General features: G+C 40.4%; 1 protein-coding gene across 1 annotated transcript in view; it reads right to left on the reverse strand.

Moving 5' to 3' along the window:
- The window catches only part of PRPF40A (pre-mRNA processing factor 40 homolog A), a 36,007-nt gene that overhangs the window by 18,197 nt on the left and 2,729 nt on the right, over positions 1-15,081 (reverse strand). The window contains 7 exon segments of the mRNA XM_056861114.1: positions 572-596; positions 1,505-1,625; positions 3,893-4,003; positions 4,100-4,177; positions 6,728-6,750; positions 7,697-7,727; positions 13,001-13,081. Coding sequence (XP_056717092.1) covers positions 572-596; positions 1,505-1,625; positions 3,893-4,003; positions 4,100-4,177; positions 6,728-6,750; positions 7,697-7,727; positions 13,001-13,081 — 470 coding nt within the window.

Here is a 15,081-nt window from a genome sequence, read left to right on the forward strand (position 1 = left end):
AGGATCTGGGAGACCCATGTTTAATTCTAATCTCACAAAGGAAGAACAAGTCCAAACAGTCCCTTAGGACAGTTCACACAGCAGCAAGAAATGGTTTGGACCATGCCCACATGCTTTTACTGGGGGTGGGGGGAATCTCATTTTTCCCTTGGGATCCCAAATTTGAACCCTCACTCCGCCATGGAAGTTTGCTGGGTGACCTTGGGCCAGTCACACATACTCAGCCTAATTTACCTTCCTGGACTGCGTTGATAAAATGGAGGAGAATTATGTGTGCCGTTTTGGGTTCCGATTGGGGAGAAAGGTGGGGCACAAATGAAGTCAATAAATAATAAAGGACAGTCGAGGGCAATTGTACAATCTGCCTTCTGTGTTCTAATTGCAATTTAAAAATCAGCTACAGTAAATGTTTAAGTGTGCAAGCATGCTTGTACACACACTCAAAAGTTCTACAGATTAAAAGGAAACCAGGACATTTTACATTATTAGCACGTGATAAAATTAAATTTACTTCTTAAAAAGTTTTCATAAACCATGCAATTTTTTTCAAATCAAATATTTTCAAACATACCTGTTTTCTTCTGCTTTAATCACTGCTGTAGGGAAAAAAACGTATCAAATTAATTTGAATAAAACTGTGTAATTTACTCAGCTTCAGAAACGGATCCTAAAATGCTCTAGGCACAGTACACATCAGTAGTTGTGACAGATTATTATGTACGTGACAAGTGTAGAAGATAAGTCAATATTAACAAGAAGGTGGGAATGCCCCATTCCCAGTGTAACCTTGAATGCACAACAATCCTATCTGATTGGACCAAATCCTGGTTAGTCAAAACATCTTTTCTACTGCCATTCATCACATGTGCCCCGGTCACACATGAACACATGAAGCTGCCTTATACTGAATCAGACCCTTGGTCCATCAAAGTCAGTCACAGACCGGCAGTGGTTCTCCAGGGTTTCAGGCTGGGGTCTTTCACATCACCTAGTTGCCTAGTCTCCTTGACTGGAGATTCCGGGGATTGAACCTGGGACCTTCTGCATGCCAAACAGAGGCTCTACCACTGAGCCATGGCTCCTCCCAGTCCTTACTTTCAAATCACACCAGTAACTATCCAGCACAAGCAACATTTGTTTTATGGGACTATCTGGTGCCAGGCTTGTTGTCTATGGCCCAAGTGTAATTCAAAACAGCTCAATAAAAATGTAATTGCAATGAAGAGATTGAAAATCAAACTTAACTTTCTAAACACAAGCTCCGGGTCATAAAAGCCTGTGAAAGCCTTGGGGGAAAAAGGACACCGCACCCTGACAAAAAATCTCTCCTCCCTTCTTTTGTTGTTGTTGTATAACACATTGCCTAGTGACTGACTCAATTCTGTTTGGGCCCAATCCTGATTCCATTGACATAAATCTGATTGCTATTTGTGGACTATTCACTGCACTATCATCATGCTGTAACTCTAAATCAAGACAGAAAAAAAGATTCCATGGAAATTACCTTCAAGATCTTCCAGTTCTTTGGGTTTTGCCCAGCGTGACTCTTTTGTTTGGGAATTGTAATAGTAAGGCTTTCCAGAGTCAGATTTATACTCCTTCCATGGACATTTTGACAACATTTGCTACAGAAGAAATAAAGATATCACACTATTAATGTTGGCACGCAATACAATAAAGCATAAGTTGAGTAACATGTGAGGTTAATGTCATTAGAAACCATAGTCAGGATCCAAGGGTTGTACATGGAGTTCTGTATAGGGATGTGCAATTGGATATATCCAGTCCAAATATATACTTGGATATATCCAGTCCAAATATATACCTGAAAAATATCTTATCAATATCTTATTGATATTTTTGGTATATTTGGATATTTGGATGATAGTTGGGATTCTCAGCAATACTGGTATCTGGGTCCCAAATATTTTTGGAAATATTCAGGAATATCCAGGCTTGGCATTTTGAAGATCCCAGGCCTGGGTTTTGTCCTTCTAACAGGTCTCATGAGCAACGGGGGGGGGGGGGGGGGAAGGAGGCATCTCTTCCAGGCAAATGGGATTACATGTTAACGGGAACTCTAACTGCCCAATCATGATTCTCTCATAGCTTTCTGACCATGGGCAAAGAGGACAGAGTCCTCTGCCTAGTACATAATTCCTGCTCACCCCAGGCTGAGTGGAACAATGGTTCCCTCCTTGTAGAGGGCTGCCCGGGACCATGTGAAGGCAGAGTTTCCCGCATCTGACCTGCCCTCAGTCACAGAAGAAGAGTTGGTTTTTCTATGCCAGCTTTCTCTACCACTTAAGGAAGAATCAAACTGGCTTACAATCGCCTTCCCTTCCCCTCCTCACAATAGACACCCTGTGAGGCAGGTGGGGCTGAGTATCACTAGCCCAAGGTCACCCAGCTGGCTTTGTGTGTAGGAGTGGGGAAACAAACCCAGCTCACCAGATTAGAGTCCACCATCCAAACCACTCCTCTTAACCACTACACCATGCTGGCTCTCCACAGAACATGTACCTCTCACTGACTGCGCACAGGTGGTGACCCAAGGATGTTCTGGGCTGGGGTAACTTGCACTAGGCAGGGTGACAGAGACCACTGGGCTCACTATTACCAGGCTTTGCTCCTTGCCCAGGTACTCGACAAGGAGCACATGGCATCTCTGCTGCCACTGAGGAAGAAGTCAGTGGTATGAGAGACAGGTGTGTCTCCGTGGGCCTCATGGTGAATATGGCAGTGTAAATATTTGGGCAGCAGCACAGGCTGTAGGCCAGAGGTAGATTTACTGCATGGATCTTCTCCTTCACCTGGTGGTGAAGAATGCCTTGGGTGCGAGTTCTGCAGAATATCCAAAATTGGAAGCTACAACTTGTGATTTCCAGTGTCTGCTCCAGAACTGCCAGAATCTCATGAGTCACTTTTTGCAGTGTGAAAGCTACACATCTGTTGCCCCAGAAACAGGCACTGATGGGCACACTAGAGTGCTGTCTGCTCAGTGACATCAACACTTGCTGGAACTCCACCTGCACTTGAGCATCTGGCGGAGCAGAAGAGCACCCTTACCAAGCTGACCTTAGAAGCAGACACTTTGAAGGCGGAGGGATAGTGTTCACAACGTGGAGCAGCTGACTCTCTCCCAGATGGTGGAGATCCCTCAGCCCATGTGACACGGCAAACCTGGGTCTTGTCATTCCCTTCATCTAAAAACTTCAGGGGATGATGGGCGTCTTTCTGAACCTGGGCGCAGGACACTGCTGAAACGTCTGCTAGTGCAAAGGCTGCAAGAGGGCATTGAGTCTCGCTAGAACTCTCACCCAGCACCAACCGTGTTAGTGACCATGTGTGACCAGCACATCATGGGACGCCTCACTGAGCAGGCTCATTTGCTGGAGAAGTGAGCTCTCTCAGAGAATGGTGTGTTTGCTGGCCAAGACAGGCACATTGTCTTCAGCAGAGGAAGGGGAAAGCAGCTCTGATGCTCCCCAGCCACCCCTTCTGGGCAGCGTTCCCCCATGGCCACTTTCAAGATGTCCATGGAGATGGAGACCATCAGCGAGACAGCTGGCCCCTCTGGGAATGTGATGTGCACAAACCAGGATTCAGCATGCACAAATGATGAGAGACTATCTATCTGAACCCTACCAGTTGCGTTCCGCCAATCCATTGAGCTATGAGGTCATGAATGATGGTCTAGCCAGACCTCTCTCTTGTGGCTCAGAGGCTTCTCTCAAGCCCTCTGGAAAGACTTCAGATTGAGAATGTTGGTTTTTCCGCCCCCAGAGTGAATTTGCCCTCTGCCCACATATGTTCATTTAAATGCCATGCCATTATGAAACACCACTCAATCCTAAGAATGATTGACCAGTTATAATTTTAGCTTATTTACCTCAGCAGGTGTTTTAAGATCATCTGGTTTTTCCCACGTAGACTGTTTTGTGTCATTATTATAGTAGTATGTTCTTCCATCTGGTGACTTATGCTCTGACCATAGTGATTTCTAGAAAAAACAGGAATCATATAAAGAGATTCTGGAACGCATCAGAGGGGTACAATATAAGGGGCTACAAAAAAAGTTACAGAAGGAACACGATACCTGCTTTGAAGGCTCTTCATTAGCAGAATTGTTCGTGGTGGTAGCTTGAGGAAGAGGACAAACTACTGGGGGTGTGGGCTAAAAAAAAGAAAAGCATACAACTGTGATCTCTCAAAACCAGGAAGCGCTGACACTACAAATTAAACCTATGCATGTAGGCCTATCTTCAGATGTGATATGAAAAAGCATGTAACAGTCAAGCCTAGCAGCAAAGTACAATCCTGACTCTCTACAATGTGGGGACATTGTGTGCCTGTGCAAGACCATTCTCTGTAAACATCTAACCCTGAGTGAAAAATTTAACAAAACCTGACCAGCAGAAAAATACATTTACACTAAAAGTACCACTCAACAATCAGGTAGTAGTTAATTAGAAGACAGTTGGTGAAGAAAAGGTATTTTTAGGTCAACAGTATATTCCAGTAAACAACAATTGGCTCCTTTTTAACATTTTCTCTTCACATTGCCATGATTAACTTAAATAGTCTTTGCTTACAGCTACTTAAAGAACGTGATTGTATAGATGTCCTTAAAATACTTCATAAAAATAAACTCCTTTAATTCTGGGGTGCAACGTGATATACAGCCACTGTGCTGATCAGAGAACCAGCATTACAATTTATTCTGATATACTTAAGTTGCCCTAACTTTGACCACACAATTTAATATTGTGCAAGATATGAACAACATTGTGTTTTCCTCATAAGCCTACATGGGGGAAACTGTTTCCGCTTTCAGTGGTAGATCACCAGTTCATTCTACTCCTGGAGGCCCACCAAGCAGTCAGGGTCACAACATGCTGTAGCTGTGTGTGTGTGTGTGGGGGGGTTTAGAAAGTTTACTGCTTCGAGCACCATTCCACTTGCACTAAAAATAAGATCCAAACCACTGTGCACATTTAGCATTTTAATACAACAGTATTCAAAAATAGCAAAGTTAATATTTTCATTAATCAATAACTTTTTCGCCTTCCATGGTCCTCCACTATATCACTTAGAGAGAAGAATACAGGTAACACCCTTATATCATGCAACAAATCCTGTACTTCTGGCTTAACCCACCTATATATCTGATAGAGACATGTGGTTTCCACTGGCGAATATCTAAATCCACAGACGGAGCCACACCAACACTAAACAGATTTTCCTGCAAACTTGGGGGATCCCCAGGGTTTGCAGAAAAATCTGAAATCTTACAAAATATATATATTGGAGGGTTTAAATTCTCCCTCCCCAATAAAAAAAAGGATTTTCAGCACACTTACCATGATTCTGCAGAGGTGGCCAATGGGAGTAGCTCCGAGCCCAGCCGCAGCTCCCAAGCACCACCACTGCTGCGGCTGGCCTCAGAGGCCTCCAGGTGGGGCCTGAAGCCATGACAAACTCTGCAATGGGGGGAGATGGGATTCCTCCCTCTCCCCCCGCAGATCTCGCAGCCCCCCCCCCCGTGTGTGTGTGTGTGTGTGTGTATATATATATATATATATATATATATATATATTAAACAAAGCTGAACAGTGGTATGTCTAATTCCCAATTATTCAGTTCTGTTCTAGGTGTGCTGAGGGGCGATGTGATTGAGCTCAAGGTATTTTCCAAAGGAGAAACACTACGTTGACTTACAGGACACATACAAGAAAGAGCTAAAAAGTCTGTATGAGGGAGTACATGTATTAGAAAATATATTTTCCTTCACACATGCCTGTTTTGTAAAACTTGCTTGAAAATTTAGAATTGGCAACACTTCGCCTAGATTAATGCCCCCCCATCTCTGCCTTAGAAGTAAATAAATTACCAGAGCCAGGTTTACTAGTTCTGGCAGTTCTTTGAGATCAGAGATTAGTATGTGTGGCACATATCCAACCAAGAACACAATCCAGCCAAAATTAAGCACTCACAAGGATTTACAGCTGGAACGATTTAAGTAGCTGCTTAATTTTGGTTAAATCATGACCAAAACGTTTAAAACTGCCATAGATGACGTACAAAGTGGACAAACATATAGCTTTCAATGAGATCAAGATGAACAATATTCCAATTTTAATTTTAAATGAACATCTGGAATTCAGAAAACCTAGAAATTGCTACACTGAGTGCCTCCTTTATTTCTGTTCTCCAATGGTTGCACCTGATGCACATACAAAATACAATATAAGCCTGACCTGATAAGGCAAACATAATTCAGCAACCAACCATCCAGTTTGGGCCTATGCCAGTGGATTTATTTGTACCCACCTCCTATTAAAAACATATGCCCAGTAGTATTAGAGAGTAGGACAGTCACTCCTCAAGATGTGAAAACTTGGGAGGAGGGAACCAAAAAATTCAGAAAAAATGCTCCCTGGGCTCCCCTTCCCAATTTTTCAAATGGAAAAGTCGGGACATCTGGGGGAGCACTGGAGGGGAAATCCAATAAAACGTATTTCTCTCATTTTCCTTTTGAATGAGTAAAATATTTTTGGTGGCAAGCTTTAACTTACTGTGAATTTATAACATGAAGATTTTTCTTTTAAATAATCAACAAGTGTGTGAAAGCATACTCCCTACCCCATTACACACAAAGAAGAAAATGGCTCACATTTTAGAAACAACAAGAAACTATGAAAACCTAAAAAAGCTCCTTGTTTACCTGAGTTCCAGGGGGTGCCAAACCTATAAAATATGAAAAACCAAATTTTAGAGAACGTAGCTAGAGACCCAGCTGTACCTTCTTTAATGTCGCTCAAATGGCTTTTAGTCCTTGAGAAGACACTAGCATCTACATGTTACAACTCACAAGGTTCTTGAAAGTAACTATTTCAGGAAGACTATATTATGGATTTATATCCTTGTAACACAGACAAATCTAGTTGCATCTTTTTACAATAGCCTTTTTTCCTGCCAGAGTAATAAATATTTCAAGTATCTTTTAGATACTTCTGCACACTCAAGCCCCAATGCAGACAAGTAACTTCTCCAGAACACCTACTCAGATTCTGGATTAAATTATAAGAATCTAAAGAAAATTCTCTAAACCAATTCAGCAACATTTAACACTGTAAGGAATCTTCTGCCTCTCATGCAAGAGTCACTAGACTGAATTTTAGGGAGAAAATATATAGATAGAGAGAGATATATAATCTAATTATTATCATAAAAATCTAATTATTATCATATATATATACTAATATATGATAATATAATAATAATATATATGATAATAATTAGCTTTTTCTACTGTTATGATCCTTGGTTGAGTTAGGGAACCCCACCTACTAGGACATAAATTCCTTTTAAGCTGCCTTTCTGTGTGCTTTCTGGAAGGACCTGTATGGCTGTGATGTCACAAGACATGAATCTCAGCAAGTACCATTCTGTCCCCTGAGGATTAAGGGGGGAGGGTCCCTTGAATATAGAAAGATTTAAGACTGCTAAAGTAAATATGCAAAACTGATTCACAAGGTGCTTTTAAATGTAAGATTCTTTTCTAACAAAGGAATATTCATATTCCTGTAGTATATCCAAATTAACAATTTTAAATCATAACATGACTAGACAAATCTCTTTATTATTGCACCTTTTCTAACTAAAATTATATAAAAAAATTGTTTATACATACCAACTTGAGAATCCATGCTGTTCACACCTGGCTGTGGAAAAGCAAAACAACATTTAAAATTTATGGTGCCTACTATATGCTAAGTGATAAAATTTTGAGCAACAAAGTCACTACAACTTCAATGCATGCTCTCCCACCCAGCACATATTATATGCAAAATTATAATTGTGTTACACCATTAAAGCAACCTTGCTATACAGTTTGGTGTCAATTTTTTCTAACATCACTGTCAAATTCCTAAGAGAAAGAGCAAAGAATATACAGTAAGAGCATTCTCCATCCCCATTTATCATTGACCGAATTACTCCAGGCACCCATCAGAGGAGGCAATGCTCAATACTCAGCATTCGTAAATTGCAAGACCTTACTTCTAAACCAACTTTCATGCCCCATCCTTCTCAATGTCAAAAAGAGCCTGATGGGAAGATGGTGCTAACACTAAACCTAGTTAAAGGATGTAATTTGTAGCTGACATCGCATAGTTACACTGTTGCTTTGCCAGAAAATCAGTGTGGAAAAGGCATCACTATGTCAGATGAAAATATGACCCTTGAAAGCTAAGCCGTATGTACTGTTTATTGTTCAGATTAATTACTGTGAAGACCACAATGCAAGTACACAACATTTCTCAGATGACACTACCTACAATACTGGCTAAGACAATTTATAGTCTTGCAAGCTAATGCTTCAAGAAAAAAAAAACTGTTTGGAAAACTGTTCCATTAAGTATTCAACACAACAATTAGGCTTTCACTATCGTGTCAGCAGAACTTTCACACTTTCCCCATTATAAACAAAAATAAAAGCACTTTCTTCCATGGGGTTGTTCTGCCATCTTACAATATTAGAATTTTGTTTATGTTTGCAATTGAGGTAACAAGCCAGAACCACTTAACCTGAACCACTTTACTTTTAGGATCCACTGATAACTGTAAAGGTAAAAGGTAAAGGTCCCCTGTGCAAGCACCGAGTCATTCCTGACCAATGGGGTGACGTCACATCCCGACGTTTCCTAGGCAGACTTTGTTTGCGGGGTGGTTTGCCAGTGCCTTCCCCACTGATAACTGTAAGAATTGTAAATTCAAGGCAGGGGGCCCTGGCTCAGTGGTACAGCATTTTCTTTGCACTCAGAAGCTTCTGTAGGATTATTTTGAGCAATTTTTCTATCTAGAAGATATTATCATAGATGCTCGGTTTTGCAGTTCTCAAACTTGGTTTTGCAGTTCTCAAAATAAACATCCAGAGTTGAGAAAACGACCTTAATCCCATTGTTCCTTTGCAAATCAATGTACTCAGAATCAACCCCTTACCTCTTAAATGCTAAGTTTCAAGAAGTTAAATGAATAGAAGATTGTTTGAAGTGGAATAGATCTGCACAAGGAGCTAAGTGTGAGGAAGGAGAGGAAAGCAGTAAAAATTGAAGTGAAACCTTTTGAGCAAAATACCCCACAAGTCTTGGGATCTTTGTCTGTATAGCCTAAGGTTTATTACATTATTCTGTCCCTGGAGGAGAAAATCTATAATGGCAGCAGGCTATAAAAGAGGCCCCATTTGGGAATATTTTAATGAAGTTCCTTTTCCTATGGGTAAGGCAGGCATGTGTGCAAAATGCAAACACTGCAACAAAGAAATGCAAGGCCTGGTGGCCCAAATGAAATTGGAGATCAAAATAATTTCTTAATTATCTCTCTATGTATTTCTAATAGTATAACCAAATCAATATTTTTATATAACTGTAAAACTAATCTGAAAAGTTATTATTCTAAAAATGAAACCTTAATCTAGTTGTAAATATTAAGATTATACCAGCAACTATGAGTCTATGTGGAAAACCATGATTTAAATCTCGTCTTACTGACTAGTGATTTAAATCAAATCCACCCTGGTTCAAACTGAGACAATCTGCTGATGGCTACCAAACTTTTAGTTTCCAAATATTACCACCAGGCTTGTTTAGAGTTAAATGGTTTGTTCAATCTTGACATATAGCCAAAATGGCAAAACTGATTGAGAAAACCCAACAAACTAATCAATACACTCACTGAACTGGTGTTTTTTCCTGTAACTTTACCATGTTACCAATTGGGCATTGATTCCTTTGGGATATTTTCAACTATGTGACTGCTACTAGCTGTATATTTTTGTACTTAAGTTCTTTTGTATTTCAATATTTTTTAAAAGAAACACTTCAAGATGCAAGATACTGGAGACAACAGTCAAGTTGTCCATACAAAAAAATTCAAATGTTTTTAACCTGAAATACTCATCATGTAATGTTACAGTGAGTGTGCTGCCCTAATTACCTAGCAAAGGCCCTTTCTTGTTGAATAACTTCGGCAAGATTTTCAAACCAAAATGTCAAAGTATCTGAAGGGAACAGTTTTGAGAACATTTCAGGCAGGTAGAAACCAAGGAATATTTAAAATGCAAAACAGATAAGCAATGTGCCTGTAAACCTTCATTGTAAATATTAAGAATGTTAATTCCTAATAGGAAAGAAATCTGAAGCTAAGCACAATATATTCTAACAGAGAACAGAAATCCCTTCTTATGGAAAGCATAACTGCATTAATGTATACTGTACACATTATTTCTTAAAATGATTATGAAAAAGTGAGGTGCTTCACAGGATGTGCTCCTTGGATACTGAAAAGTAGGATAAAAATGCAGCAATATGCTAAGCATCCCAATCCAAGTTAAAATGTGGACTGACCAGTAGCGCTGACAAAGCCGGTTGACTGGTAGCCCGTAGAACATTAGGTGTCCTCAGGCAACAAAACACAATCTTTCCTAATGCTGGTATGAGAACCAAAGAAATCACTTGCACATGCTCAATAGAAGCCTGTGTCAGTTTCCTGAAAGCTGAATGCTGAGAAGACTCAGTTCAGCACTGCCAGACTGGACAATGAGGATTAAAAGGTTAAGACTCAAAGAAAAAACAAGTTTGAAGATGGTATTGATGGAATACAGAGATATTACCATTGTACATGTTTAGGAAGGAAGTTCCATGCACATGTGGCAGAAACAGAATGAGAACAAGACCTGACAGATGGGGTGGGGACAAGGCTTTAAAAGGTATTTGTGCTTGATACAAAAAAGGACGCGAAATCGATGAGGGGACTTTAGGAGGACAACAGCACAATCTGAGCAATGAACAGTAGAATATTTTCGGCAGCAGACTTTGGATAGAAATGAGAGAACAAGGTGTGAAAGAGAAAAGCAAGAGTGAAGAAAGTTACAGCAGTTGACGTGACAAGTAACCAGAGCATCAACCAGAATTTTAGCTGAGGGAATGGAAAGGAATGGGCAGATTTTTGTAACACTGTAGAGCATGGACCACAACCTTGTTGAACCTATGAGTACTTCTGGAAAATGGCTGGCATGGCTCAGTAGGGGGGCGAACAACCACAAAATAGCTACCATGTTGACATGGGCCAATTACAAAACACTGGCATTTCAAGCTAAGCTTCCTTCTATGATGGAGGCAACTGTTTCCAAAGTGTTTCATTTGGAAACTTCCTCAAACGTCATTCTCCTAGGCCTTTTCAGAAGTACATCCTACTCCAGTGAGGTACAGGAAAGCCTGGCTGTGCTTTGGAGAAGAGATGCTGTAAGAGGGAAGCAGACAGCAGGAAACACAATGGCAGACACCAAGACAACTATGGGCACCACACTGGGGCGGGGGGGGGGGCGGTCACTGCTGTACAGTAAGAAGTGACACCACGTAAACTTAATGAATGTGTAGAGTGAAGAATGGGAAACACTGAATAAAGCCGAGATTGCAAGACACATCAAGATGAAGAACACTGATATTATATATAGATATGGGGAACAACTAAACAGAGTAAGCTTGGAAAAACAGAAATAGTGCAGTACAGATTAAAAAATACATCTCAGATAGGAATTTAAAGAAGTGGGATTGTACAGAGGAGAAGTTTGGTATCATCTTACTACCATGATAACAAAAACCATGGTGGCTGATGATGTCACACAAAAACAGAGTACAGAAAGGATAGCAGAGGACCAACAATAGAATTCTTAGGGACCCCAACAGAGAGAGGAAAAGTGGAGGAGGAGCTTCCCCAAAGGAAAACACTGATAAACAATCTGACAGAAGGATGCCCAAATAAAAACAGCTGGAGAAAAAGACAAGAAGGAGGTGATAGTGAACTGAAGAGTTGGTGGTTTTTAAAAGACATTCAGCTAGAAATACAAGTCTATATTTGAAGTGTTTATGTGTGTAAAGTGCCTTCAAGTCGCAGCCGACTTATGGCAACCCCTTTTGGGGTTTTCATGGCAAGAGACTATCAGAGGTGGTTTGCCAGTGCCTTCCTCTGCACAGCAACCCTGGTATTCCTTGGTGGTCTCCCATCCAAATACTAACCAGGGCTGACCCTGCTTAGCTTCTGAGATCTGACGAGATCAGCCTAGCCTGGGCCATCCAGGTCAGGGCTGAAGTTTTTATATTGCTTTGCTAACAGAAAAAGAAAAACAATGGTATTAACAGATATGGAAGTATACAATTCTGTGAATTCTGCCTTTTAGTTTTGTAGGCAATGCTGACAGTTGAGCATCAAACAGTTAACTTAAACACATCACAGCCCAATAACGCACAACAAAATGTAATGTCCTAAAGCACCATATTTGTGATAGATGAATCTGTTTAAGACCAAAAACCCCCCAAGATGAACTAAATATGACAGGGTTTTTCGCAGTCGTCTTGCTGATGTATTAAGCAGGAGTTTGGTCTGAAATGTATCAAAAGGATACAGCAATATATACATGCACATATAAAATTGCTTATACCAAGTCAACCCATTTGTTAATCTCTCTCAGTGTTGTCTGCTTTGACTAGCAGTGGCTTTCCAGGATACCAGGCAGAGAAATATCTGCTACCTAAGATTTGGAATGACAAGCACTGAACCTGGGCCTTTTTGCCTACAAATAATAAAACTATGGTTCACTTTCAACAGCTGATAATGCCATACGATTTTTGATCCTTGAACATACACTTTTTTTTGGGGGGGGGGAGATCAGAAATTTACTGGTCATTTCATAAAGGTCTCCCTGCTAATTTATATTCATTCTACGTAAACATATGATGCTAATTCGAATTTCTGCAACTCATATTAAGGAACACAAAGCACTACCAATTTCTTTTCTGCATTAATTTTCACTAATTAAAAGTTTAATTGTTCAAACAGAAAGAGATTCCTGTTGTACACCTGAGAAACCCTAAAGAACAAAGTCAGATCCACCTGGTAAAAACTTTTTTAAAAATCACAAGACAGATTTAATAATTACCGGTCCTGTAGGCTGCATAGGAGCATGAGACATATGAGGTGCCATCATCCCGGGCATCACTGATTGCATCATTCCAGGCATCTACAAGTAAAATATTATTATAGTATGTGTTTACAGCTTACCATATGTTGCTGCACATATGGATTTCTTTATGTTGATAGAAGGATAGTATTTAACCTTGTTGAGACAGGATTTCAGGGGCATAAACGAATACAGAAAAATGAGTTAAAGTTTGTATAAATCTTATGGAGGCTGGTAGTTCAATTTGATTTTTCTAGTTATAATGAACTACAACTTTAAGTGACCAGAAGAACTGCTGTAGACAATGATAACATTTTGCAGCTTCTAGTGGCAGCTGGTCAAATGGGAATTCAAGGCAAAAATGAAGAAGAAGCTGGAGGAGCAGGGGGGAATGGACAGCAGAAAAGTTACCTCAAGAAAACAGGGCCCCCCAATGTTTTACTACTAAAATACCCAAAACATTAAAACTACCCAGAAGCCGCTGCAGGAATGGGGCCCAAGTCAATTAAACTCCAAAACTTCTAAATCAAGTTCCCAAACCAAAATCCCTCTGTGACCTACATAAACTCTTGAGGGCTCATTTACCTCATCTATGAACAGAGGATAATACCTGAAGAACTTGTCTCACAGTGCTGGAGTAAGAGTTATGCTTGCAAAGCTGTTCCAAGATGAAGAGTACTATAAAGTTTAAGAATTATGACTGCAGGGTTCAAAAAACATGAACTGTTAAAAAAAGCTGAGAAAAGCATGCAACAGGGAAGCAAACTAACTTAGCCGATTAAAATCACAACACTGCCCTTATTTCCTTAAAGCATCATAAATACGGGTGAGTGGGGAAATTCTTCACTTCAGTGATACTGCAAGACAATTATTACATGTGGGTCTAATACAGGCCATCCAAGGCAGAGACCCAATACAGTTACTATGAAGAACTAATTTGCATTTGTATGTGCATGCTACCTTAACTGGAAATGTATTTCTGAAAAAAAGGTTAGAGAGCAAAAGGTTTTACTTCCGGTATTTTCATTATTAGGAATTAGGAGGACCGCAGCAAGAGAACAGACTGTACATATACTAGTAATATATTCAATTGGCCATATTCAGCCAATTAATTTGAGTGGTGAGCCCCACAAATGGGTCTTGGGAAATAACCCCCCGCTATATGGTGACAGTCCCTGTTGGGTTGGCCACGACCCCATTCCCATATATCTTCAGGGAGCATCAGGTTACTGCTCCCTCTTACCTTCCATCTTGTGTGGAGGGAGAGGTATTTGGTAGGGCTACTGCTCCACCCTCAATCCACAAGGTTTTCTTGGAAGCGTGAGGAAGAGAAGAAAGAATGGGAGTGGCCCTCCCATTCCCCACCATCCTGTAGAAGCAGGAGAAGAAAGGAGTCTTGCCCCACTGCTGCTTCCATATAATTGTGTTCCACGCATAAGATGCTCCCTAAAACTTCTATCTAGGTACTTGCAGAAACATCAAGGATTTTTTTTAAAGAGAGGACTGCCAAACTCATAGCCTCTAGAACACATGCACCATGCCAGTTCCAAAATGCTGCCAGGTGGCACTTGATAAATCCAGTTTGTGCCATCACAAGGCAAATCACAAAACCAAGGGATTTATCAATTAGCTACTGGGCCAAAATAAAGGTCTCTATTTCCCATGGCCGCATGCTTGACAGTGCCACACTAATAACTGTGAAATACCCATCAATTTCTGGGATATATATACAACGCTCAGGATGTCTGTAATTTAAGACTGAGAGAATGGGACTTCTAATAACAATAGTAATAATTATTTAAATAAGGTTGACCCCAGTGAAGTATAGTGAAACCCAACGGGTAACTCTCCAGTGGAACACAGTGGATGTTGGCTCCCAAAAGCAGTAAGAAGGGGAGTAATTATTCCAGTAACAGTCAATGTTCTATGTGAGAAGGACTCGGAGGTCCAAACTGTTAGGCTAACAGACTAATATCTGTTACCAAAAGCTGTACCAACCATACTTATCTTAAAAATATCTTTCCTTATTCAGGTCTCTCAAACTTCACCTCCACAAAATC

This window comes from Euleptes europaea, chromosome 15, assembly GCF_029931775.1.
Source record: "Euleptes europaea isolate rEulEur1 chromosome 15, rEulEur1.hap1, whole genome shotgun sequence".
Classification (NCBI taxonomy): domain Eukaryota; kingdom Metazoa; phylum Chordata; class Lepidosauria; order Squamata; family Sphaerodactylidae; genus Euleptes; species Euleptes europaea.